The sequence below is a fragment of the Amphiura filiformis genome, chromosome 11 (assembly GCF_039555335.1).
Source record: "Amphiura filiformis chromosome 11, Afil_fr2py, whole genome shotgun sequence".
NCBI classification, from domain to species: domain Eukaryota; kingdom Metazoa; phylum Echinodermata; class Ophiuroidea; order Amphilepidida; family Amphiuridae; genus Amphiura; species Amphiura filiformis.
The window spans coordinates 49,181,891-49,207,089 of record NC_092638.1 but is presented as its reverse complement, the minus strand read 5'-3'; the positions used below and the strand labels follow the sequence as shown (position 1 = coordinate 49,207,089).

Here is a 25,199-nt window from a genome sequence, read left to right as displayed (position 1 = left end):
CTGGGGGTGACCAGGGTCAGAATTTTGTTTCATAGTGCAAGAATCAATCTTGATTCTTGCAAAATGAAGTTGCAGGAATCATTTGATTCTTGCAAATCAACTGCTGTGCAAACTACAAAAGTTTCTCGGATTCACGCCAAAATTCTGACCCTGGGTGACACTCGTAAGTCCTGGATCAATCAGTATTCATATGGGTCCTTTTCATATCTTGAAATACATCTACATGTAAGGTATACCCCAGTGGTGTCAATTAAAAGAGAAAACAGCGAAGAATACATGATAACAAAATATTGAAGTCTGAAACATGTGACTGTGGTAATCAGTGCACAATATACAATGTACTGCCAAAGCCCCATGATTCAGCTATGGTTTGGTAACCAACTACATTGTAACCACTCTAGTTAGTGCCAAGTTGTTTTACAGAGATATCTATGAAGTCACTCTTTTTGGGCAAGAGCTGGCTTTTTTTGTTCTAAGCATTTGATTGACCTGAACTGTCACACGTCCATCTTCATTGAATGAAACTTATTGGGAAATTGTATTTAAACAGTTATGGTTCCTGTTTTAAAGCATACAAGGAGGCACTTAAAGTATTGGTGGGGCTTTAATTTCTGGAAGGTTGTTCCACTCTTCAATAAGTTTTATAACACAGTTGCTGAAAAGTGAACTTGATAACATCAAGATTTAGTCTACTATTGATTGACTAGTTAGGGTGGTGCAATAATTATGTGTACCCCGGTGAATATAGGGGGGGCAAAGATTTTTGGCAGGCCAAAGGGGGGGCAAGCATTTTTGGCAGGTCGAAAGGGGGGTCAGCGATTTTGGCAGGTCGAAAGGGGGGGCAAGCAATTTTGGCACAGATATTTTGGGCACCGTTTCTATATTACGCCCTAAAAAGGCGTGAGGAAAACGTTACTGAACACGTTCAAATATGCAAAATTTCCTGCTTTCGCTCTTTCGCATTATATGTTAAGACAATTTAAGGTTTTAAATTGGGTTCCCAAAAATCTTGCATGTGTAAGGGGGGGCAAAGATTTTTGGCACGTCAAAGGGGGGCAAAGGTTTTTGGCACGTCGAAAGGGGGGGGCAAAGGTTTTTAGCACGGCCAAAGGGGGGCAAGCAATTTTGGCAGACCATTTTGAGAATTCACCCCGGGGTACACATAATTATTGCACCACCCCTTACATGTACTGAAGTTTAGCAGAATGTCCTCTTCAAGCAGGCGGCGGATGACATGATCGAGCCGGCAACTTGTGAAACCGCCCGGCCGTATGGCATTTTCCAATATACTCGGTTAGTTTTGTGGGGTTCATTATCGAACCCCAACGGTTTTAGCTTGTATTTATATTATTTATCAACATAGGCCTATTTGTTTGTGATATTTCAAGCGTTTTAAAATTTCAAAATAATCCCATTCAATTACACGGTTGACGATGGAAATTTACTGAATTTAGAGAATGCAATGCGGCCACCACCGTTCAAGGGTGAAAATAAGAGCTTTTCTACCAGGACTCAATTTAGGAAAAAAGTGAGCCCTGGTTCGACTAGACTACTTGCCCATTGTGCATACTCTGGCTATTGCATTTAAGCTTAAAACTCTGATTTAATTAATTTGTGCACAATTGATGATCTTTTCAGTTACCGTACTCCCTCTGTTTATTGGCTTCCCAAGTGGACTACTTACTTTCGATTGCGGTTAACATGCTTAGCACGGCTGTCTATGGATTAGATTGTCGGATTTCTGGCCTACTAAAATTGGCCATGATGTAATGCATCTTTAAATGGATCTGGCTTATGATTGGGTGCCCAGATCTCGTTACAGTTTTTCCTCCGGGCACCTGCCATTGCCATTGAATAGTACTAGTGCATGAGCGCGTCTTGCCAGCTTTATGCTTGCGGTTAAATTGGATTAATAAACAAGTATGGTTGACAGTGTGTGTTAAGGGACTTTGCCCTATCAAAGTCTCATTTAAAGGAGTGTTTCGTGATCCTAGCCATCTCTTTTTATGACATTTTTCAGTAGATATCCACGAAAAAAGCCTATTCCCAAAATTTCAGTTGAATCCGATTTTGCGTTTGCGAGTTATGCATGATTTAGTGTATTACACTGCTCCATAGACAATGCGTTGTAATTTCATTCTGGTGCACCAGAACGAAATTCAAATTTCACGATATCTTTGCAAAACGAATTGTACATAAACATTATGTAGCCAGAGGTTTCCAGTGATATAAAAATCTCAACTTTTTTTGAGAAAAGTGGGGGGATGAGGTTGTGGATCACGAAATGCCCCTTTAAAATGCAAAGTACATAGTTGATTTTAACTCGGGCGTTCGATTTTGATGTAATAAATATCAGTATAATTTTGAGTTCAACTGAAAGCGTCTATGGTTCGACTGAATTGAACCAGAACCAGGACTCACTTTTGCGTAAATAGAACTCATTGTTTTAGTAACAATTAATGTTTAAGCCAAAATGGTCAAATGATATACATGTATAATGTAATTCAATAATCTCCATCCAACAATAGCTCAAATTTTGGTCTCAGATTGCAGCGAACCATCTCCTATTTCTTGGGTATCTTAAGGGCTGGGGTATGAGCGTTTGGACAGTATTTATTTTGGGACATTAGAGCACATCAGACATATCGAATTGCATTCTGAATACGAAGAATGTCATTCTGATATCAAATAATTTTGGTTTTTGAAATTCACAATTTAATACACATTTTATGGCAAATCATTAAAAATTGATATTTTTGATATTTAACAGTACTCGAAGTAAACTTTATAAATCTGATGATTTATACTTAACGTGTATGTAGGTGGGATGAAATGCCGACGATCAATTGAAAATTTTGACCTTCCGTATTGAAGATATGGATTTTTTTCCCAAAACACCAAAAAAATTAGGTCTTTTTGGGAAAAAATCTATATCTTCAATATGAAAGGTCAAAATTTTCAATTGACCGTCGACTTTTCCTCCCTGCTACATACACTTGAATATGAATATATCATTAGATTTCTATAATTTACTTGAGGACTGTTATATATCAAAAATTTGAAAAATATCAAATTTTTATAATTTGTCATAAAATTTGTATTATATTGTGATTTTCAAAAAAATGAAAATTATTTGATATCAGAAAGACATGCTTCGTATTCAGAATGCAATTCGATAGGTCTGAGGTGCTCTCATGTCCCTCAAAAAATACTGTCGAAACGCAATAAACGCTCATTTTAGATCCCTTAATATTTGTAGACTTTACACATGTGCAGTGATGCTCTGTGGTTCAGGACAAAAAGTGTAGCCTTGAATTATGACATTGACACATCTATCTTTGCTGAGGATATGTATACAGGGGTGAACATAGTAGGTAATAACAGGCCAAAACAAGGCCTTTACCCATTTATTTTCACCATTGGTGCTCTTGTTTTGTCATACTGTGTCTTATGGCGTTATGATTTGATTGATCGGACACATTGGTATTTTCTTGCCTGAACGTTTTATTAAGCTCCGTGGTTCAGAATGAGACTTGGTGACCACTTTTGTGTCTGTCTATGCATTTGTGTGTGTGTGTGTGTGGGGGGGGCAGGTGGTGCAAATGTGTTTGCTGTCAAACAAGGACATTTTTATGAAACTTATTATTTTAACCGTGGGCGTTACTGCAAACCTGGGCCGTCCCTGTTTAACCCCATGAGAACTACCTGCCGATTGGCCAAAAAGAAGTTTTCATTTCATTATCAACTGGCCCAATCAGCAACATTGTTAGAATAATTTCACCACGCAAAAAAAAAATTGGGGTGAATTATTTGCAAAGCTCCATTCTGATTGGTGATTGAAGTAAAAATATCATGTAATTGACCAATCAGAGGCAATGTTAGATAGGCAGGTAGTGCTCAGGGTGTTAAAGCTGAGATGGGCAATTGACTGCAAACAGCCTAAAAATGCATTTGAGAGTGCATCCTCTGTTTTACTATGTTTAGGACATTTTGTCACCAAGCAAAAACAGCAAAATAAGTCACAATATAAATAGAACTGACCCATTTCGCTGTGATGCGATACCTAGGTAACAAACTGTCCTACATAGTGCAAACTATTCTGTTTTGGATTGTTATAACAAGACAATCAATTTGAGACCATAAAAGTTATTTTCATCAAATTCTGAGGATATTTTCTGTTTTGACCCCACATGGAACCTAAAATATTGCCCTTTTCACCAACAACTCCAGACTGACAAGCTATTTTTGGTCCGCCAATTGACCTTTTCGGAAAATTTTGATGTCATGCTGATGTGCACATCGTTTATGTGCATTTTGAAGCTGTGAAATGCACAGCACTAAACAATGTGCGCATCAGCATGATGACATCATAGGTCTACTGGCAAAGGCTTATGGGATTTACCGAAAAGGTCAATTTCTGGGAATTAATTTTGTTGGTGTGTTTGTCAAGTTATAAAAATGGAATCGGTATATTTGGTCATTTTTTTTAATGCACTAGCTGTCCATTGGGTAATGGCATGTTCTTGAAAGAAAATCAGAAATGGGCTATTGATTAGCAGTCAAGGTAGCTCAGTTCAGATCAGTTCAGTTCAATTGCTAAGGTACTCGACCCTGGTGTGTGGTTGTATCATGAATTCAAATCCTGCATTGTCAATTTTTTTTCTCTTGGGAAAAATTGAGGTGGTGATTTCTAGGGGTTTTCCTAATGTATTTGTATCCATGATATTGATTATAATGTGTTTGAATGTTCTTTTGTATCTGTTACACTTAATTTTATACATATAAAGATATATCAGGGCTTTCAGTATAAACATGTAGAAGAGACAGTATATTTGTATGGACTTACTCAAAAGAATATTGTGCAAGTTGGCTAAAAATAAATTTTTTAAGTGCTCAAGCTTTGGTCTGCCTCCCTATTATAAATTCACAATGGCTCAACCAAGGCAAGTTGAGACATGCGTTCATTTATTTACAAGCTGGGCTTGTTTTACGTGCATTTTGCATCACAGAGCCACTTGTAGCTGTGGCTTGGTGGAGTACATAGGTTGGTTCCCTGGTTGATAGGTTGGTCATGGGGAGGGTAATACATGTGTGCTTCAAAGTTCACACATCAATTACTTCCTGGGCGTAACCATGACAACAGGTGTGTTTTTGGTGCAAATGACAACACAACGATCACCTTAATGTCAATGGGCACAAATTAAATACCACAGATTTGCATTAATAAGGGAACGCATTTAACTTTGATCATACATAGTTGAACAATGCAAAATGTCATTCAATGGCAATATTCAAGATCATATATACTAAGGTCATTTGAGGTCAACTTGTAAAAATGAGCTGAAACAGTACAAAAAGAAAAACTCACATGAGCAGTCCAAATTATCCATTTGCAACTCAAATGGGGTCATAGCTGTACTATGGGAACGTTGGTGGTGTTGAAGGTCGTACTGATGTCAAAGGTCATTTGAGGTCAACTTGTAAAATACGCTGAAAATGAAAAAAATTGTCTTCCATGAATAGTTCAAATCCGAAATCCATCAATGTAAATTTGCTGATTAATTATGCGATATGCATTTAGAGGAGACAATGTAATACATGTAGATTAGAACACATTAGAAACACTATGACCAAGTTTCAAGGTAAAATTCTGCAAAATACAGACCCTAAACATTTATGCATTGATTTTAGCATAATCAAAAATATATTCATAAAGCTTTTTCAGCCATTTTAGCTCATAACGATTGATTGATAAAAACAATTAACAAAGAAAATATAAATTGATGCACTTAATTACACTTGAATGCCATATTTTTGATGAAACAAAAAACATTTTGATCAGTGTACTTTGCCCTACATATAAAATCTGTTTTAAAAAACATGCTCAGAGCATTTCCTAATTTTCAGAAACTGCTTGATGTTCCCTGCATATCAATATGTCAAAACTAAAAACAGCAGCCAATACCTGTACCCTTTGGCTCTGATTGATACATCATTTGCCAAATCTGTTCAAGAGAGTTAAGGGGGTACTACACCCCTGGCAAATTTTGTGCCTATTTTTGCATTTTTCTCAAAAATTATAGGGCATTGGTGACAAGTAAGATATGTATATTATAGGGGCAAGGACTACAACTACTGCACTGAAAATTCAGCAACTCAAGGCAAGTAGTTATTGATTTATTGATCAAATAATTGTTTTCCCTCATTTTTGACTGTAACTCCACAACTGTTTGTGCTGAAATAAAATTTCCAGTGCAGTAGTTGTAGTCCTTGCCCCTATAATATAAATATCTTACTTGTCATCAATGCTCTATAATTTTTGAGAAAAATGCAAAAATAGGCACAAAATTTGCCAGGGGTGTAATACCCCCTTAAAGAAACGGTGATCTAAAACCCAAGGAAGGAACAAAATTAAAAGTTGCTCTTTAATGTTCTAATCAATGGAAAGCATGGTGCTGGTTCTCTTGTTTGAGAACGCTTTGTGTACAAATCAATAAAGTGTGCAATGGAGCAAACTATAACTTGTGAATATTTGCATCTTCCATGGGATTTTGGATCAAATGTGTTGCATCTTAATTTCTTGACCGATTTCAACAAATGAGCTCTTAAATCCGAGCTAATAGATGCAGCTATTGGCCGCTAGTTCTAATTATGACACACCTGTCTTTGCCTATGATATACAGGGGTGAACAAGTAACTGGCAGTGTTGTAGTCGGGTCCTCAATGTCCGAGTTCAAGTCCTTGGTGTCCGAGTTTGATTCCCTGCCAATTTCTGATATGTCTGAGTCCGAGTCCTCAATATCCGAGTCTGAGTCCTTATTTATCAAATTCAAGCCCAAGGTTTTCACCAATAGTATACAAATGTATCAACATAAATAATTTGCTAGTCCCTAATAATATTTAGGAGCTTTGAATTAGAACTTTCACCGAAACGCAGGCGAGTCGAGACCTGAGTCCGAGTTCTTAGCTTCCGAGTCCGAGTTCTTGAAAAAAAGGACTCAAGTCCAAACTCAAGTCCGAATCCTTAGTCCTCCAACACTGGTACTGTAATTCTTTAGTAGTCTGTATTTGAATAAGGTACAAATAATGTACCATCAGGGTAATAAAAGAATTAATAAACTGTATTTTACAGGCCTTATCTTTTGAGGCGAGTGAGAGCGATCATTCGCCATCACTCACCTAAAATGAAGTTGCGGAGAGCTTTTTATCACTCGCCTACATTTGTTGTAATAATAATACATGTGATTGAAATCACTCGCCTACAGCTCACCTGACAAGTTTTGAGGAGAGTGATTTGTCACTCGCCAGCAATTTTCAAAAGACAAGGCCGGATTTTCAATATTCCCTTGTTTGTTATTTCAGGGTAAGGTGGCTGTACCATGGATAGTCGACACAAACACCTCCATGATAAGGCCAATGACCACTACCTGCGTCAACAATACAAACAAGCAGCACAATTCTTCACCCAAGCACTAGAATGCATCCGCCCTGGCACACAAACACACAGAGAGCTACAGCTCTCGTACCTCAACAAACGCTCCGTCTGCTACCTGAAACTTGTGAGTATTTTCAAGAAATGTTAACTTCTGTTCAAAATATTTTACAGAATTGAAAAAACGTTGTTATTATTGAAATAGAATTATCAGCCTCTAAGAACTATTTTGATTGGTTACAAGGAGGGATATTTCATGTATTGAGCCAATCAGAGACATGGTAAGAATAGTCAGTATGTACAGTGGTCAGTACAGGCCTTGCCGTTTGAGGTGAGTGATCGCCACTGCTCTCCCAAATTATTTCTAGCAAGCGGTTTTCCACTCGCCATAGATACTAAATATCCCTCGCTACAAATCGCCCAAAATAGAATCCAATATCAATTTACATTCAAGTTTCAGCACTTAAAGTATTCGATTTATCATTATAAGTTAGCCTTAATCCCTGGATACGAAAGAGAAGATGTGAACAGTGTGTAATTGTTTCATATTAGTATGAATGATATTTCAGACCTAGCGAGTGATTCAATTATAATGTAGGGAGTACCTAATGTGAAGGTTTAAAATTGTTTTAGAGATCTGAATCCTCTATTTTGATTGGTTACTCAGAGGATTATATCATGTAATTAACCAATTAGGGGTACTGTAAGAAAGGGGGGTTAATTAAGTTTGATAAGCATTTATACATATAAATTGCAGTGCTTTTGTTGGGTTCACCTCAAGTTTGGTAGTGACATCAATCAATGCTTTTCACAATTGCTGTTCAAGTGTGCTTACAGTCTGCCCTTGTAAGTGTGTGTTTATGTTCTGTGTGATTAACATCATACACACAATTTGAAATGGCAACCAGCGAAATAAGCACCTTATTAGTAGTATAGTTAATTACTTAGTAAAAGGGATGTTTTTATGCTCCTGGAAAATTGTGTTTTGTCTTTTAAACCTAAAGTTTTGATGTTGTACATATTTAACACAATTTTTAACATCATGACTGGACTCAGAAATTGAATTAACACAATGTACCATGCATTAGATGTGCATATAATTTTGCATTTCTGCTGCATCCCAGAATCTCCCTGCAGGCAAGTTGTCATGGTCAAGTCGCAGGAATGTGTTCTTATAGTGACAAACAGAAATCTGGTGAAGTACATGGATCAGTGACATAAAGTGCACACTACATGAAAACTTACCTGATTTTGGATTATTGTGCATATTTCAAACAAATATAGGACCTTTGATAGTAAATTTGATGGGTGAGAGCCAAGCCTCAAAATAAGCGGATCTGGACCAGGAGCCACACATTTGGAAAAAGCAGCTCCTGGTCCTGAGATTATCTAGTGAACCAGGAGCCATTTTTAAAGAGCTAAGAGCCATTTAAATTTCAATTGTACACATTAAATACAAAACCTGCTTTAACTAGCAGGCTCTATTTTAAAAAAAATGTAGAGCCTGGTTCATATGATTTTGGTGTGGATCAGGAACCAAAATGTTATGACCATTGGGTAAATGGCTCCTGGGTGCCTGCTTATTTTGAATCTTGGTGAGAGCAAAGAGAATAGTCAGAAATAATTGGTTATTTTTTTGGCTATGAGAGTAAATTTCTTCCTTGTAAGTTTTACTTCAAATCTGTAGCTCAGACTACAGAGAAGATATAGCATAATTAGCATCATACTTTTAGTGTCATATGAAATAACCCATGAAAACTTTGTGTATGTTTGAATATTTCTCATCTCTACACAGGAGCAATATGACAACACGGTAGCAGACTGCAACCAGCTTCTTTCCCTGACACACAACCGCAGCGGCAGTGCCAAAGCCCTGATGCGTAAGACCTTAGCCCTAAGTAAACTCAACAGACCCAGAGAAGCTCTGGAAACAGCAAAATCATGGACCAGCATTGAGCCAAAGGTACTATTATTACCTCTACCTCAATCAATCAATCAATCGATAAATCCAATCAATCAATCAATTGTAAATATATGTCAATCAAAGAATCAATGACATCATTTATGACCCAATCTGATCAACTCAGGCAAAAGTCAGAAATTTTGAAAATTGAGTTACTACCATTACTAACTTGCTCAGTACCTACACTTACTGATGTTGAATCCCCAGGTCTCTTGAATACTTAGTTATTACCAACTTTAGACTGATTGGATCAGATCTGGTCACATTTATAAAGTCCTTTGTTTTTAAAACACAATCAATTTGCACTGAGGGACAGTATTTTGCAGGCAACATTATTAATTTTTAATCAATGTCATTATTATATTTTATTACGGTTTTGCAAATGAAATCTATCAAGATGTGTTAAGTATGAGTTATAGGCTAAAGTTACCAAGGTGAAGTTTTGATAGCATTATTGAATAAATACAGAGATATTCAAGTACTGTGGATGCTGACTCCAAGCCAAAGGTGTGTATCATAAAAATGGTGTCTCCACATGTTTTGTGTTCTTACAAAGTTTTCACAAATGCTATTGTTTTTCAGAACCCACAAGCATCCAAAGAGCTGAACAGACTAAAGAAACTATTAGATGAAAAACAACCAACAGAGGTAAGTACTTGCACTAGAAACCTTAGACTGCTGCCCTCATTCGTCAACCTTCTGGATTGACGACTGAGAAAACTATGTGGAAAAAAGTGGCGGACTTTTGCAACCAGATTCTGGTTGCACATGAATATTAAGCAGGTTGCAAACTTTCACTGAGACTGCGCAGAGTAGTTCAAGACCGAGTTTGTTGTTTTTAGAACTTCAGAGCGTGATCTTGTCACAACGGCGCAGTACACACGGCGTGGGAGCAGTGCACACGGGGCGGTACACAGCGCCGCTAGTTAGTTGCGCTATGGCGCATTAACCAAAGTCGCAAGCATGGGTCCGCCACAATTTGAACTGTAAGATAATCAGTCGTCACTACGAAGCATAACACAGTACATGCGCAGTGTAGATGGCTGGTGGAATAAGTCTATAGAAGCCTCTGAAAAGTGACACTTACATTACAAGATTTGTTCTCAAATGGGTTATTCCATTTGAAATCCACACTACCCCTGTGGAAGATTTTGCATATATCTTCCACAGAGGGAGTATGAATTTCAAATGGAATTAACTTAGCATCTCCATTTGAAACTCCCTCTCCCTCATGGGAAGATTCATGAAATAAAAAAAACAGCTGCCTAATGTGCTCATTTCATTTGAAATTCATACTCCCTCTGTGGAAGATCCACAGGAGGGAGTGTGGATTTAAATGGAATAGCCCAATGAATAGCTGCTAAGTAGCACTAATTTTCACTTTATATTGCTTAAGAGTGCACACCACAAATGCATTTTCCTATGCCTTACTAATACTATGTTAAATGGCAGCTATTCAAATGCAATATTCTCAGCTCTAAAAGTGACTGGCTGCATCAAATGTACATTTTCTTAAAGATCTGGGTTAGTCATAAAAGATGAATAAAAGTATATGGTCATGCCTAAAAAATTTCAGAATGAGATACAACCTGTCAAATGGGATTGATGTTTTGTAATTGCTCAGGGTTAAATCCACATTACTATACTAATAAGCAAATTTGTATCTCTAAAAAGCCTACAAAGAAGATAATTTTCAACTCAAATAGTCCTGGAAAAGGCCCTTGTTTATGATTTGATAACAAATTTGTACCAAAAACCCATTTTCATAGAAAATAATGTTCTCAATTTGACCGGGGCAACTGTTGCCACTTTCAACAGGCTCGATGGCTGTCACATCGTCTGCTAGGTTATTCTATTTAGTTTAGAAAAATTTTCAGGGCCCCCCTTTGGAGATCTCAAAAATCTCTCCCCCTTTTGACATGAAAATTATGGCCCCCATAGAAAAGCGTATAAACTCAATTTTCCCAGGAAAATTTGTGGTCATTTTTTTTCAGGCCCCCCCCCTTGGGAGGGTCAAAAATTTTCAGGGCCCCCCTTTTTGCATCAGGCCCCCTAACAAGTGTTTGTGAATTGTCCCTTAGCACAAGGAAAATGTGCACACCAGTTTTTGAAAATTCATGATTTGCACATTTTTTATCAAAAATGCATGATTTTTTCTTCCCAAAAAGTTCAAATATATACAATATTTAAAAAGTTTTACTTTTTTTCTATATTTTCTTGCAATCTTTTGCGACGGCCTATTTTCTATACTTTAAAAAAAAAAATTTAACACAGATTGTGTTGCAGATCATTACGGATTCTTTGATTTTAGTGAAAACTTGAGCTTTTTGGAAAAGGGGTACCTGAAAAATTGTTATTTTGGGAATATCTTAAAATTTGCGGCCGGACCTGAAATGCGCGATTAATACGGTTATATACCCAAAATGCGCACATTTAGGTGTTTTTTGCACTTTACACATTTTCCCTCTCCTTATATTTAGTAGTGTTGTGGACTCATAAGAGAGAGAGAGAGAGAGCGAGAGAGGTGCAAAAGGGAGACAGAAATTGTTGCATATGCACACACATGAAGGAATATCTCATATTGCAGGGTGTGTTCTGTGAATTAATTAATTCTGCATGATAATAATGATGTCACACCCTATAGCAATGAATATTGGCCAAAACAATGAAACATAAAGCAAAAAATTAAAATCCAGATGCTATACAACTACACACGGAGCCACACCTGGTGTGCAGTGGCATGACAGTGAGTCATTGTTTGAAAACATGGGCGTAGGTGATGCCATCATATGATGGATGTCAGTTTTTTTGATTTGGGATTTTTTTAAGGCTGCACTTCCCTGTACATGTTCAAAATTTTAGGAAAATATACTGTAAAAGAGGAAATTTTCGTGCGATTAATTTTTTGCACTTGTCCAATTTTGAGCTGTTTTTATCGTGTTTAAATTAAGTTTACTTACATTGACCTAAACGCAAAAGGAATATATTTGCGCGTTGTTATTTTTGCGGTTGCAGCTTGGAACGCGAAAAGCGCGAAAATAAATGTAGCACAAAAATTTTCACTTTTACAGTAGTTGTTTGGGATTGTATCAGAGGAGATGTCATTCACTTCCCACAATCAGTGTTCGATTTTCATCTATTTTTTTGTGTAGCAAAAATTGCTACTCACTTTCAGATTTGAGTAGCAATTCCAAAATTTTGAGTAGCAGTTTGTTTTCACCATATTTTATCGATTTTTGTATTTTCTTATCTTCTCACAGATTACTCAATCCCAGTACTCAATGCTTAAAAAATGTTATGCAACTGCAGTGTTGCAGACCGAATGTGGTTCAAAATTCGCACCTAAACTTCCTAAGCTGATTATCGTGTGCCCTTTCTAAACGCAAATTTTCCTTCAGTAATCAAGAGAAGTCCTACATTTTTGAGTAGAGGAAACTCACTAATTTATTAGCTGAAGCATCAGAGATGCCAATCTTCCGATTTAAATCGAATTCGATTTTTTGTATTTTTCCAAAAAAATCAGATTTTCTATAAAAAAAAAAAAAAAAAAAAAAATGTTTTTTTGTTTTTTTTAATTTTTAATTTTTAATTTTTTTGGCCAAGAAGTTGTAGACCCTAAATTACTTGTTATTCAACCATAGAAATACTGCTATTTCAAAAAAAAAAATTGCCAATTTTATTTTACAAAGTTGGATAAAGTTGTACATTTTGATTACTTTTGCTTCTATTGAACAGTCAGGAACACATTGAATTATTATACATTTCTAGCTGTTCATTAGAAGTAAAAGTAATTAAAATGTACAACTTTATCCATCTTTGTAAAATGAAATTGGCATTTTTTTTTTTTGAAGTAGCAGTATTTCTATGGTTTCAACATTAAATAACAAGTAATTTAGGGCATATAACTTGCTTTTTTTGCCAAAAATATTTTTTGAAAATTTAACAAAAAAATAGGGGGGTCAAAATTTGATGAATCATCGCTTTTATATTACGCATTATATATATCCATTTCAGCCATGTAGGCCATGTTATTAGGCTAAAAAATACTTTGGAAAATGGTCTCTCATGTACAAAAGTATAGGAAACTGAACATTTAAAACCACTTTTTTGGGATGAAGGAAGCATTTTTTTCAAAAAAGTCTAAAACTGGTTTTATGTTAAAATGGCCTTTTGGGGTGCTAATTCTGCTAAAATTGCCTGGGCTTAGGTACCTAATTTGCATATTTTATGGTATAATTTTGAGAAAACAAGCCTTGAAGAATATTACATGTATAATAGATAGTCTTCAATACTGCTATCTAGGCTTGTTTTCTCAAAATAACCTTATTTTTTAATCCATTTGAATGTAATTTTACCCTCGAAATGGTGTCTCCTGCAGTGTAAAATGTGTAGAAACCCTCTGGCTTTGGGGGTTCTATGGCCCCTGGACCCCGGCCGTGTGGGCGAGACTTGGTCGCTTCGCTCCCTACGCTCGCAATTTTCAGATTTTTTTTCATAACCCATTGGCATCTCTGAAGCATTAAAATAATGTGAGGAATCTATGAAATCCTAAAAATCTTGTATAATTTTGGAAGATTGTCACCAAGGACACACGATATTTCCATCTCACCACTGAACTATACACCATATAAACAGTGCTACTTCTATGACGTCATAAAATTAATATGCACTTTTTTAGTTATCTGGTAATACATGGAAGTTTGTAACACAACACGTCATGGAAAATAAATTTGCATACAAGGGAGGATACTGTATTTAGTTTAATGGCGTAAACATCACGATTTAGGGACTTTTGAGTCATATTTTGTGGATTATTTTTCTTGGAAATAGAATTTATGGAAACATTTTTGACTTCGACAAATGGCAACTTGCAAATGATGGTATATCAGCGTGGTTCACGATCGCAAGTAGGCATTTTCCCCCAATTTTTTGGGATCGCATTTTTTGCTACTGGTCTGTGTAGTTGAGTAGCAGTTTGTAAAAAATGACTCGCATTTTGCGATGCGAATCCAGGTAAATCGAACACTGCCCACAATGCATTTCTTCCATTTCAATTTTCTGGATTGGTTTACTATATAATGTAACATGCATGGGTTGATAGTGACAAAAAGTATCTTGGTGAACAGAGCACAAAATATTTTTTAACCAAGTTTATTTCTTGACTATCGATCCATGTTTAGCCATTATTTTGTTCTCAGTATCTTCCTTCCTATACTTTGAACAGAGTTAAAGAGTCCAATATAATCAACACTCGAACTCAACACTTGGACTCGGGGTTAGCGGTGACCTGCTGAGTCCAGGGGTCCAAATTGGCAAATAAAGGGGTCCAGGCATCTAATTCTACACAGACATACAAAATTCAGAGGTCCAAATCACGGGGACCTGCCAAATCAAGGAGTCCTGGACGCCAAGACCCCTTAAAATGCTATCCTTGCTTGGACTGTATTGAAAAGGCTCACTTTTTCTCCCCAATATTTTTTTCCAACAATTTTTTGACCAAAAATCACATTTTTGACCAAAGATCACATTTTTGACCAAAGATCACATTTTTGACCAAAGATCACATATTTGATCAAAAATCACATTTTGACCAAAAATCTTGTTTTTGAACAAAAAAATGTGTGACCAAGGAAAGATTCTAAAAACATAATAATGATAAAATTGGATGGTTTTTTCACCCAATACAAAATTTAATGGTCTCGCTATGAGCTCGTCCAATATTTTAAAACTTATTATAGCTTGACCAATCCAATAAATTTATATATTGGGTTCAAAGCATCCAATTTTATATCAATCTATTCTCAGCCTGTAAGCAAAGGGAACCTGTATAAAATAAAATAATAATAAAATTAAATTAAATTAAATAAAATTAAATAAAATAAAATTAAAGTAAATTATATAAAATTAAATTAAATTAAATTAAATTAAAAAAAAAAAAAATAAAAAAAATAAAAAAAAAAAATAAATAAATAAATAAATAAATAAATAAATAAATAAATAAATAAATAAATAAATAAATAAATAAATAAATAAAAAAATAAAAAAATAATAGGAGTTACTGAATGAGGTATGTCTTTGGTAAAGAGTTAACTGTTGAGGAAAGGCAAAACTCGCACATAATTAGCTTGCTTATTCTTTAGGCATTTAAACTCCATAACCAATGAAATATGGTACCGACAGATTCCTTATGGTGATAGGACATTAAGTATGGAAAATTGTGATATATAGCAAGAAACGTAATGTGCATTAATTGCAACTCCAAATCATTTTGTATAGAAAAGAACGGTTTTATTGTATTGTGATTGCAATATGGTGTATTGTGCTTTACATGTATATAGATACCAGTGATATTATGCCCTGGTAATAACAATAAAATACTGAATAACCATTTGGACCATAATCCAAAATCATAAAAAGACGAGATACAACCATTATATGTATATGCGTGTGCAGTCATTAAGTCAGTTCAGGCAGCTTCATCAATGGGCTATTCCAGTTGAAATCCAAATACCCCTTTAAAACAATAACAGGGATGTAGCTATGGTGATTGACACTGACCAACACTAAAAAAAATTATTTAAATATTTACATTTTTTTAGAATGTAAATTTAAAAAAAAAACATGATTTTTTTCATCATAAAAAGAGCAAAAAACCCAGCATTCCACAGAGGGAGTATGTTTTTCAAATGGAACTAGTTAAGGTTAATTATATTGAAACCAGGGATGTAAGTTTTCCCGTTTTTTTCCCCTGGATCCGGAATCCGGATTTTCCCGCCTGGCCTGCTCGCTTTGCTTGCACCGTTTCTGTTTTTTCTCCAAAAGCTACTTACATACCTATGAAACTTGTAATCCCACTGTATATGGCTTTACCTATATGTGATCATGCGATCAAGCAAAATCAGTCGGAACTCAGAAATATTGATTTTGAGATATAGCCAAACAAAGGAAATATTTCCTTTTGTTTCCTTTTGTTTTGGAAACTCTTTAATTGCTCATATCTTTGGAACTGATTGTTTAATTTCATTGGGTTTTTTTTGTGCAAAATCCAGCTTTGTTATATGTTTTTTACTACCCTATAAGAAACTGAAAATTAAATATTTCCTGAGTTCCAACTAATTTTGCTTGATCACGTCACATATCTTCCACGACTGAATATTTCTAAGAGAAGTGATCAAATTGTAGATTCGTATTTGAAACCCATGCTCCTTCTCTAGAAGACTAGCTAAATCTTCCACAGGGGGATTGTGGCTTTTTAATGGAATAGCTCATTTAAATATTTTCCTTATTTTGAAGTCTAAAAAAAAAATTCTGGGAAGAGCAGATGGATTTAATTGTTAATTCACTCAATTTTTGCTGGAAAACATGTACCGTAGAATTCCGCCTAGAAGCATATATGCCTCTAAACGAGGTTTTTTTTAACGAAACATATATGAAAGGCCAATACCCTTCTCAAAAACATTGCAATAGATTGGTCTTACAAATATACATGTTTGTACAGCCGCCTATATCAGTAATATAGTTGTTCAAACTCCAAATAACGTTTTTGTTGAGAGTGTCTGCCTCTTGTCTCTTGTGTCAAAAAAACCTTGTTTAGAGGCATATATGCTTGTAGACGGAATTTTACGGTATTTTAACTACAAAAAAAATTAGAACAAATTGTAGTGAACTTGCTTCCATAGAGTAAAGACACAGCTTATTTTGCTCTGAGCTTGTTATCTTGTTGGCTACTAAGTTATATTTGAACTTGCCTACAGTTTTTAACTTGAATTTGTTTTTAAACTACAGCATGTAGTGTTCGCTGTTTGATTTATTATTTTGTTGTCTGTCCCTGAAGAAGAGCAGTTTATCGGCGCGAAACGTTGGTTGTTGTTTTTTGTATGTTTGGTTTTGTTTGTCTGCTATGTGCACAGTGATTTTCATCAATTCCAGTGTATTTTTGTACTGGTTTCTTGACACCTCTGTGAACTCTAGAATTGGCAATTTTTGGCCATCAAACTTTGCTTGTTTTTGTGCCTACATTGGTTGTTTGGTTTAGCGTGTCTGTTTATTTGCACAGTGATTTTCATCACTTGTTCTAGTGTACTTTTTTATTCCCATTGATCCATGTTGTTTTTGCCGGTTTAGGACTTCTGCAGGCCTTGGAACTGGTAATTTTTGGCTATTGAACTTGACCTACTTCTAATGCCTACATTTGCTGTTTTTGTCCCCCCTCTGTGTACCGTGTAGTCTTTATTTTACTTGTTTCCCCATGTCGAGTTGTGTACCTTGCTCTTTTTCTTTGCAGTTGTTTGTATATTTAAGGGATCTAAAATGAGCGTTTATTGCGTTTCGACAGTATTTTTTGTAGGACATGAGAGCACCTCAGACCTATCGAATTGAATTCTGAATACAAAGCATGTCTTTCTGATATCAAATAATTTTCATTTTTGAAAATCACAATATAATACAAATTTTATGACAAATTATAAAAATTTGATATTTTTCAATTTTTGATATATAACAGTCCTCGAAGTAAATTATATAAATCTAATGATATATTCTTAAAGTGTATGTAGCAGGGAGGAAAAGCCGACGGTCAATTGAAAATTTTGACCTTTCATATTGAAGATATGGATTTTATTCCCAAAAGACCTATTTTTTTTTTGGTGTTTTGGGAAAAAAAATCCATATCTTCAATACGAAAGGTCAAAATTTTCAATTGATCGTCGGCTTTTCATCCCACCTACATACACTTTAAATATAAATCATCAGATTTATAAAGTTTACTTCAAGTACTGTTAAATATCAAAAATATCAATTTTTAATGATTTGCCATAAAATGTGTATTACATTGCATAATTTCAAAAATCAAAATTATTTGATATCAGAATGACATTCTTCGATTTAGAATGCAATTCGATATGTCTGATGTGCTCTGATGTCCCAAAATAAATACTGTCCAAATGTTCATACCCCAGCCCTTAAGGTATCCTCTTGTATCATTTATTGATCCTTGATGTGTTTTGTGTCCTCGTCCATTGGATTCGCCATTACCCACCTTTTTACAAATAGTATCATATCAATTGCCCCATAAATGATACCTAGGGATTGGGCCTCACTCAAAATGAGATTTTCTGTCTCAGATTTCCATTTATTAAAATGTTACAAATTTTGGTTTTGTTACATCAGGGTACCAGTGCAAAACATGCAAATAACAACACAGCTGGTGCGGCGTCATTGTCGATGCACAGTACAGCGCCCTCAACATCCTCCTCATCTAGCACACACGTCACTAACGTTGCTGCATCAGCCGCCATTGTAGCATCAGCCGCCAGTAACACGATGACCAATAACAGCAGCAGCAGCAGTCACAGTCGTGTATCACCATCATCATCAGCGTCAGGGGGAGGGGGACAGCATTCACACCACCGGCAACCTAGACATAGCAATACAAGTAACACAAGCCATCATGTATATAATAGGGATCATAGAGGGAACAGGGATGGAAATAAAGGGAAGACCAAGTCAGCAAATAAAGGAAACACACCAGGTATGTATTACTGACAAATTGTTCTAAAAGTGGTAATTTTCTTGTGTGTAATTTTTAACGCTTTGCTGATTTTGAACTACATTGCTTTTTTTTTTTTTTCTTGATTTTGAGTTTTCTTACATAGACCTATGCATTACAGAACCTATTCGCGTGTTTTTATTTTCATGGTAGCTGTGTTGCGTGCGAAAAACGTGAAAATGAATGTAACATGAAACTTTCCACTTTTACAGTATAGACGCGAATCCAACGAGCCAAGTCATGGTCAGGATTTGGTCGGCCATTTTGGGTCCCCATAATCGCATGCACCAAACAGGTGTTGTGAGTGCCCAATTGGGTGGATTAAACCCGCTTAAAATTCGATGTTAGATTCTTTTGTGTTGTAAACTGTCATCATTCTTTTGTCTACGGTAATACGGGTGATAGAATACAGTTTAAAATACCCGTCAAGGCCGCATCATTACACAATTTTTAGGTGAGATAGCTGGGTCCCCGTCGCGGCTATGGCTGCCGTTGAGGTGTAGGAATGCGTGAAATTGGATTTGTCAAAATGTCAGGGGAGGGTATAACGTTTACAGTAGTTAGTGAGTTGGACTAGGTATGGGAAATAATTTGGAGCTACATTGTTATTTTGACTGGCTTACCATGCTGATGTATTATACAAAAAGTATCCGAACACTTAAGCAAAAAACATTTTTTAAAGACTGCTGGAGAATGGATGGAGAATTTTGTTCTGCATTCTTTGATACCTCATTCGGCTCGATGCGACTTTATTCCACTAAGCTAAGCCTCAAAGTTTTGCACAATTTTTTTGTGGCTAAATTACACCGCCTGTATATTTAGAATGCAAAAATAATCCAAATTGCACCATTGTGCGCTAGTCAAATTTAATTTTAGTTCAATTGCCAACAAAATCAGTATGTTAGGAGATTTTAGAATCTAATGACACATGTTGCTTACATCTTTTACAGGTTGTGATCTGGTGTCGAATATAAAATGTTTATCTTATGCTAAAATTGTCTTCAAACCAGAGCACTGGCAAGGTACAAGAATTTTCCAATGAAATCATCCATATTTTCCATTATTTACGCTGCTAGCATTGGAATTAGTTGGTATAACATCACATTTTGCTACTCATTTCTGCAGTATTGCTATTTAATTTATCTGCTATATCTCTTAAGTTGCTATACAAAAAATCCAACCAACTTTCACAAAATATTCATGAAATGATCATCGGATTTAACTTCCTTGATTTAGCCACAAAAAATAGATAAAATGTGAAGAAAATTCAACATCGTTAAAATATCGCTATGATCTTGCACCAGTCTGCACCGGCAATTATTGGGTCTATTTACTTCCCAAGCAATGCAACATCACAATGTTTTCATTATCATGCATATACATGTATTATGTGATGTACATACTTTACTATTTCACAACTCAAACATTGCATTTTGCTACATAATTAAAAACAAAATATTGTGCATATCTTAATATTTATTGAGCCACTTAAGTCCTTAATCCAATCAGAACTCACTACGCACAGGGTTGCCAAACCCGCGATTTGGTAGCCCAATCGGGCGACTTTTGAAGATTTTTCCCGCAACTTTTGACAATTTCCGGTCCCATAGAAACCAATGGTTAAGAACAAATTTGGGCGACTTTTCAACATTGGCTCCCGCGACTTCCGATAGTTTCATGTCCCATAGAAACCAATGGTAAAGAGAAAATTAGGCGACTTTTTCCGATTATTTGACCCATGATTCAGGCTGAAATCTTTTGGCAACCCTGACTACGCAAAAAAGAGTTATCAGCACATCAGCATTAGCTTCAGCATTAGCGAGAGTTGTTAAACGGTGATGAACAACGGTGAAACATGATTGAATCCCTTTCAACAACGAAAAGAAGCTAAATATCGTATAATTCACGATTATTTTACGAGGAATGTCAGTTAATCATTGCCACTCAGCCTTACAAAAACTTCCATGATTTCTCTTTTGATATCAGCAATAAAACTACAGAATAAAATGGCAATATTTAGCCGCTACCTGAAAAATACTGAATTCATTAACTTGTAAGCTGGCATACGCATAAAGGTTCCAGGCATGACGAATTTTACGCGCTCTCGCAGATCGCGTAGTCTCGCTTCGCGTTCGCAGATACGCTACAGTAAAAGTGTGGGTTCATCACGGTTTAACAACGGTTGGCTCCTGTACAAAGGTATAGGAAGAGTTGTTGAATGAGCGATGCATCGTCATGGCGCAAAATACGAGAACTCAAGTCTCAGTAATTATCACACAATATCTTACACGATTCATACAAACTATGGAATTACCGTGATGATCGCTGAGTATAGTCCCACCCCGCTTTTGGGTGAACATTTTTCAAAATTGGGGGTGGGACTATACTCAATTAAAAAAAAAAAAAAGTTTTTTATTTTTTCGGTTTTGTAGTGTCCCTGGACCTAGACCTAGACCTAAATGCTAGGATCATTCATGGTTGACCTAAAAAATAAAAAATAAAAAAATTAAAAAATTCAAGATGTTTTGTATTTTTAATATGAAAATTGATAAATTGTATTCATGTCATAGTCTATTAATGATTTCAAAATGCATTGAATTTGAATGCATTTTGAAATCATTAATAGAGTATGACATGAATACAAAGTATCAATTTTCATATTAAAAATACAAAACATCTTGAAATTTTTTTTTTTTTTTTTTTTTTAGGTCAACCATGAATGATCCTAGCATTTAGGTCTAGGTCCTGGGACACTTCAAAGCCGAAAAAATAAATAACTTAACAAAAATTTTTTTTTTAATTTCTGACATTTTTCGAAAATTTAGGGGTGGGACTTTACTCGAAGGTGGGACTATACTCGCGTCAGTACGGTATATGCATCGTGTTAGTAAGTTTTGTGTTTAAATGATCAGTGTAGAATTTAATTTCGACAACTTTGATGTGGAATTGAATAGTGGAAAACAGTGGAAGTGAAACTATGTTTTAATAGTTGGCAATTGCCGTTGTGTACCAGGCGCCGAATGCCGATTTTGTTCTTGCGCACAGGCCGGTCATTTTGCGATTGAACAAGGTGCGAAAGCCTTCAGACCGCGGATAGAAATATCGGGAAAAGGTTGAAAATGTAGGCTGTAAAAAATGCTGCACAAAACTGTGAAAATGCTACACAAAAATAGTTTGCATAGCATTTTTGCTATGTAAAAATTTACACTAATTCCAACACTGTACGCTGCCTGTCAATCGTCACTAGACTTGAAATTTGATTAGGCAAGTTTGATGATGATGATTATGAGCATGGTTGCTGAATTTGGCACCTAAGTTTGAACAACATTAAAGGGCATATCTATTGCAAAAACAAGTTTAACTCCATTCGAAGAGAATAATTATTACATTACAAGTTGACACTTGTTGCAATTTTTTATGGGTATTTCTCCCGAAAAAAGAGAAATTTTGTTAGTAAAATTTGGGCTCGTACGGGTCCCCCCCTTCGAAATTAATTTTCAAGGCAGTGGGCTGAATGACGTAAGTAAATGAAGAGGACACTATAGGGGAGAGTGGGTAAGCCCGAACACCTTTTCATTTAAGTCTATTACTACACTAAAGCAACATAAGATAGAACAAACCATACCAATATCAAGAGTGGGATAACACGCCCTTCCCCTATGTTCACAATAACACATGAGCCTAGAGCTCTTTTCATGTTCATTCATGTATAAATGCGCGACCTTCAATGGTCAACAAAAGGTTAGCTACCGCCCCATTGAAATTGTTTATTTGCATAATATACGTTCTGTGCATTGAGAGTGTTTACAGTCCATTCTCTCAAAGTGGGCACAATTCATTTCATGACGTCAAACTTTTTTCTAGGTCAAATCTGTCTCGTTCGAAGGAACTCACCGCTTACAGTTGGTTTTTGTGGAATATCAATTTTAAACGTCTTATTTTCTCAAAAAGGAGTCATTTTGATTGTCCTCATAACATTAGCTTGTCAATGATATGATGTTGTCTGAGCAATATATATGCCATTTAAAGCCATAACATTTCTGTAAAAATACATTGTAGATTAGTATTTATTTTCCATAAAATGTTAGTTAGCTTTTACTGTCAGATATGTCCCCTTTTAATTTTGAGCCGAACAAGTGATGAGGTAAAGCATAGAAAATTGGAATTTACTACTAGCGCCCATGCATGTTACTCCTGAGGTTGTAATACGTACGGTACGATCCTCGGGGTGTGTGTGTATGTGTATCCTGCACGCCGTGTACGTACTGTGCATCCGTGTTCGACTAATATTTCCATCGTAATAATAAAACGCCGGTTCCATCGTTATATTCAAAATCTCGGATTTTGACAAAACTACAGCATCTAAAGTCTTGATTTTTGCAGAGTTTCTTTATTGACTAGTACATTACAACCCGGGCATTACAATCGTGTAAAAACCAGAATTTATAAAAATTTTGAGGGCGTTCTCCTCAGCAAATGTTATAATATGGCTTTAAGTTAGAAAATCACATATTTTGGAATTTAAGTGAAATCACTTTTTACAGCATAATATTGTCAAGAGCACATTAATTATCAAGAGCACATTAATTTATAATCCATTCTTGTTGTTTATAGAACTTTTTTGCATGATTTACGCTATCATGCAAATCCCAGAGGCCTACACAAAGCTATACGTATTTGACTGAACAAAAGGTCGAGTTTCAAAAGTGACAAATTAAATTTGGATATTTCTTCCTTTTTTTTTTGGCTGCCTCTATTTCAGCCTCCAGATGAACGCTCACTCCACTGTGTTCAATGTCTGCATGCTTTGAGGGGAAGACAATGTAAATTTTTGTCACTTTTGAAAAGCTCTTTTTCTTAATCAAATTGCTACAAGTTGGGGAAAAAAAGTTGTATTGTGCCAATTGAGGTATCAAAATACACAGAACAAAATTCTTCAGCAAAATCATGTGACGTTCACTTACGTTTAAGTTAAACCCTGTGTTAAGTTCACTTAAGGGCTGGGGTATGAACGTTTGGACAGTATTTATTGTGGGACATTAGAGCACATCAGACATATCGAATTGCATTCTGAATATGAAGAATGTCCTTCTGATATCAAATAATTTTTGAAATTAGCAGTGTAATACACATTTTATGGCAAATGATTAAAATTGATATTTTTATATTTAACCGTACTGATTTATACTTAAAGTGTATGTAGGTGGGATGAAAAGCCGACGATCAATTGAAAATTTTGACCTTTAGTATTGAAGATATGAATTTTTTTACCAAAACACCAAACAAAATTAGGTCTTTTTGGGAAAAAAATCCATATCTTCAATATGAAAGGTCAAAATTTTCAATTGATCGCCTGCTTTTCCTCCCAGCTACATACACTTTAAGAATATATCAATAAATTATAAAATTTACTTGAGGACTGTTATATATTAAAAATGTAAAAAATATCAAATTTTAATAATTTGTCATAAAATTTGTATTATATTGTGAATTTCAAAAAATGAAAATTATTTGATATCAGAAAGACATTCTTCGTATTTAGAATGCAATTCGATATGTCTGATGTGCTCTCATGTCCCTTAAAAAATACTGTCGAAATGCTCAAAACGCTCATTCTAGATCCCTTAACTGCTTTTGAGAAAAACAATTTTATATTTGGCCTAATTAATCTGACTAACAAGAAATCAAATATATATGTATGCCACAGCCAGACACAATACCCAAAATATTCTCGGTAAAGAAACATCGACAGATCCCAAAAGCTGTCAAGTTGTTTATCCCATAAAAGCTTTTTAATATTGGCAGCATTTCAACATCCGGATGACAATAGCCAGAATTGATGCAATTCTTTTCCTCTTTTATCTCCTGCAGAGAGTAAACTGTATTGTTCATATTGCAATGTGCAATGTTCAACGGAAGTGGATCTTCATCTACACTGTATCGGTGCTCCACACCAAGCTGTTATCATGTCTGACGACGGCAGGGATTGGAGATATAGACCACCACCCAGGGGATTCACAAGTGACGAATATGCACTCTGCACAGAGTAAGTGTTTTGAATTGAATACCTGAGTGGAAGAAGGGCTCAAGTCCATCAAAACTGTTTTTGAGATATAAAGAAACCACTTAATATTTGGAAAAGGTTTTATAGGCAGAATGTTTTCATCTTCATCATAAGTGTTTTGAATTGAATACCTGAGTGGAAGAAGGGCCCAACTCCATCAAAACTGTTTTTGATATATAAAGAAACCGCTTAA

The 25,199-nt window shown here is 35.5% G+C and overlaps 1 protein-coding gene across 1 annotated transcript in view; it reads left to right on the top strand.

The window, feature by feature from the left end:
* Positions 1-25,199, top strand: part of LOC140164932 (probable helicase with zinc finger domain) — a 66,652-nt gene that overhangs the window by 7,118 nt on the left and 34,335 nt on the right. The window contains 5 exon segments of the mRNA XM_072188330.1: positions 7,363-7,559; positions 9,228-9,395; positions 9,978-10,043; positions 18,564-18,924; positions 24,814-24,988. Of these exon segments, the coding sequence (XP_072044431.1) occupies positions 7,380-7,559; positions 9,228-9,395; positions 9,978-10,043; positions 18,564-18,924; positions 24,814-24,988 (950 nt within the window). The 5' untranslated portion in view covers positions 7,363-7,379.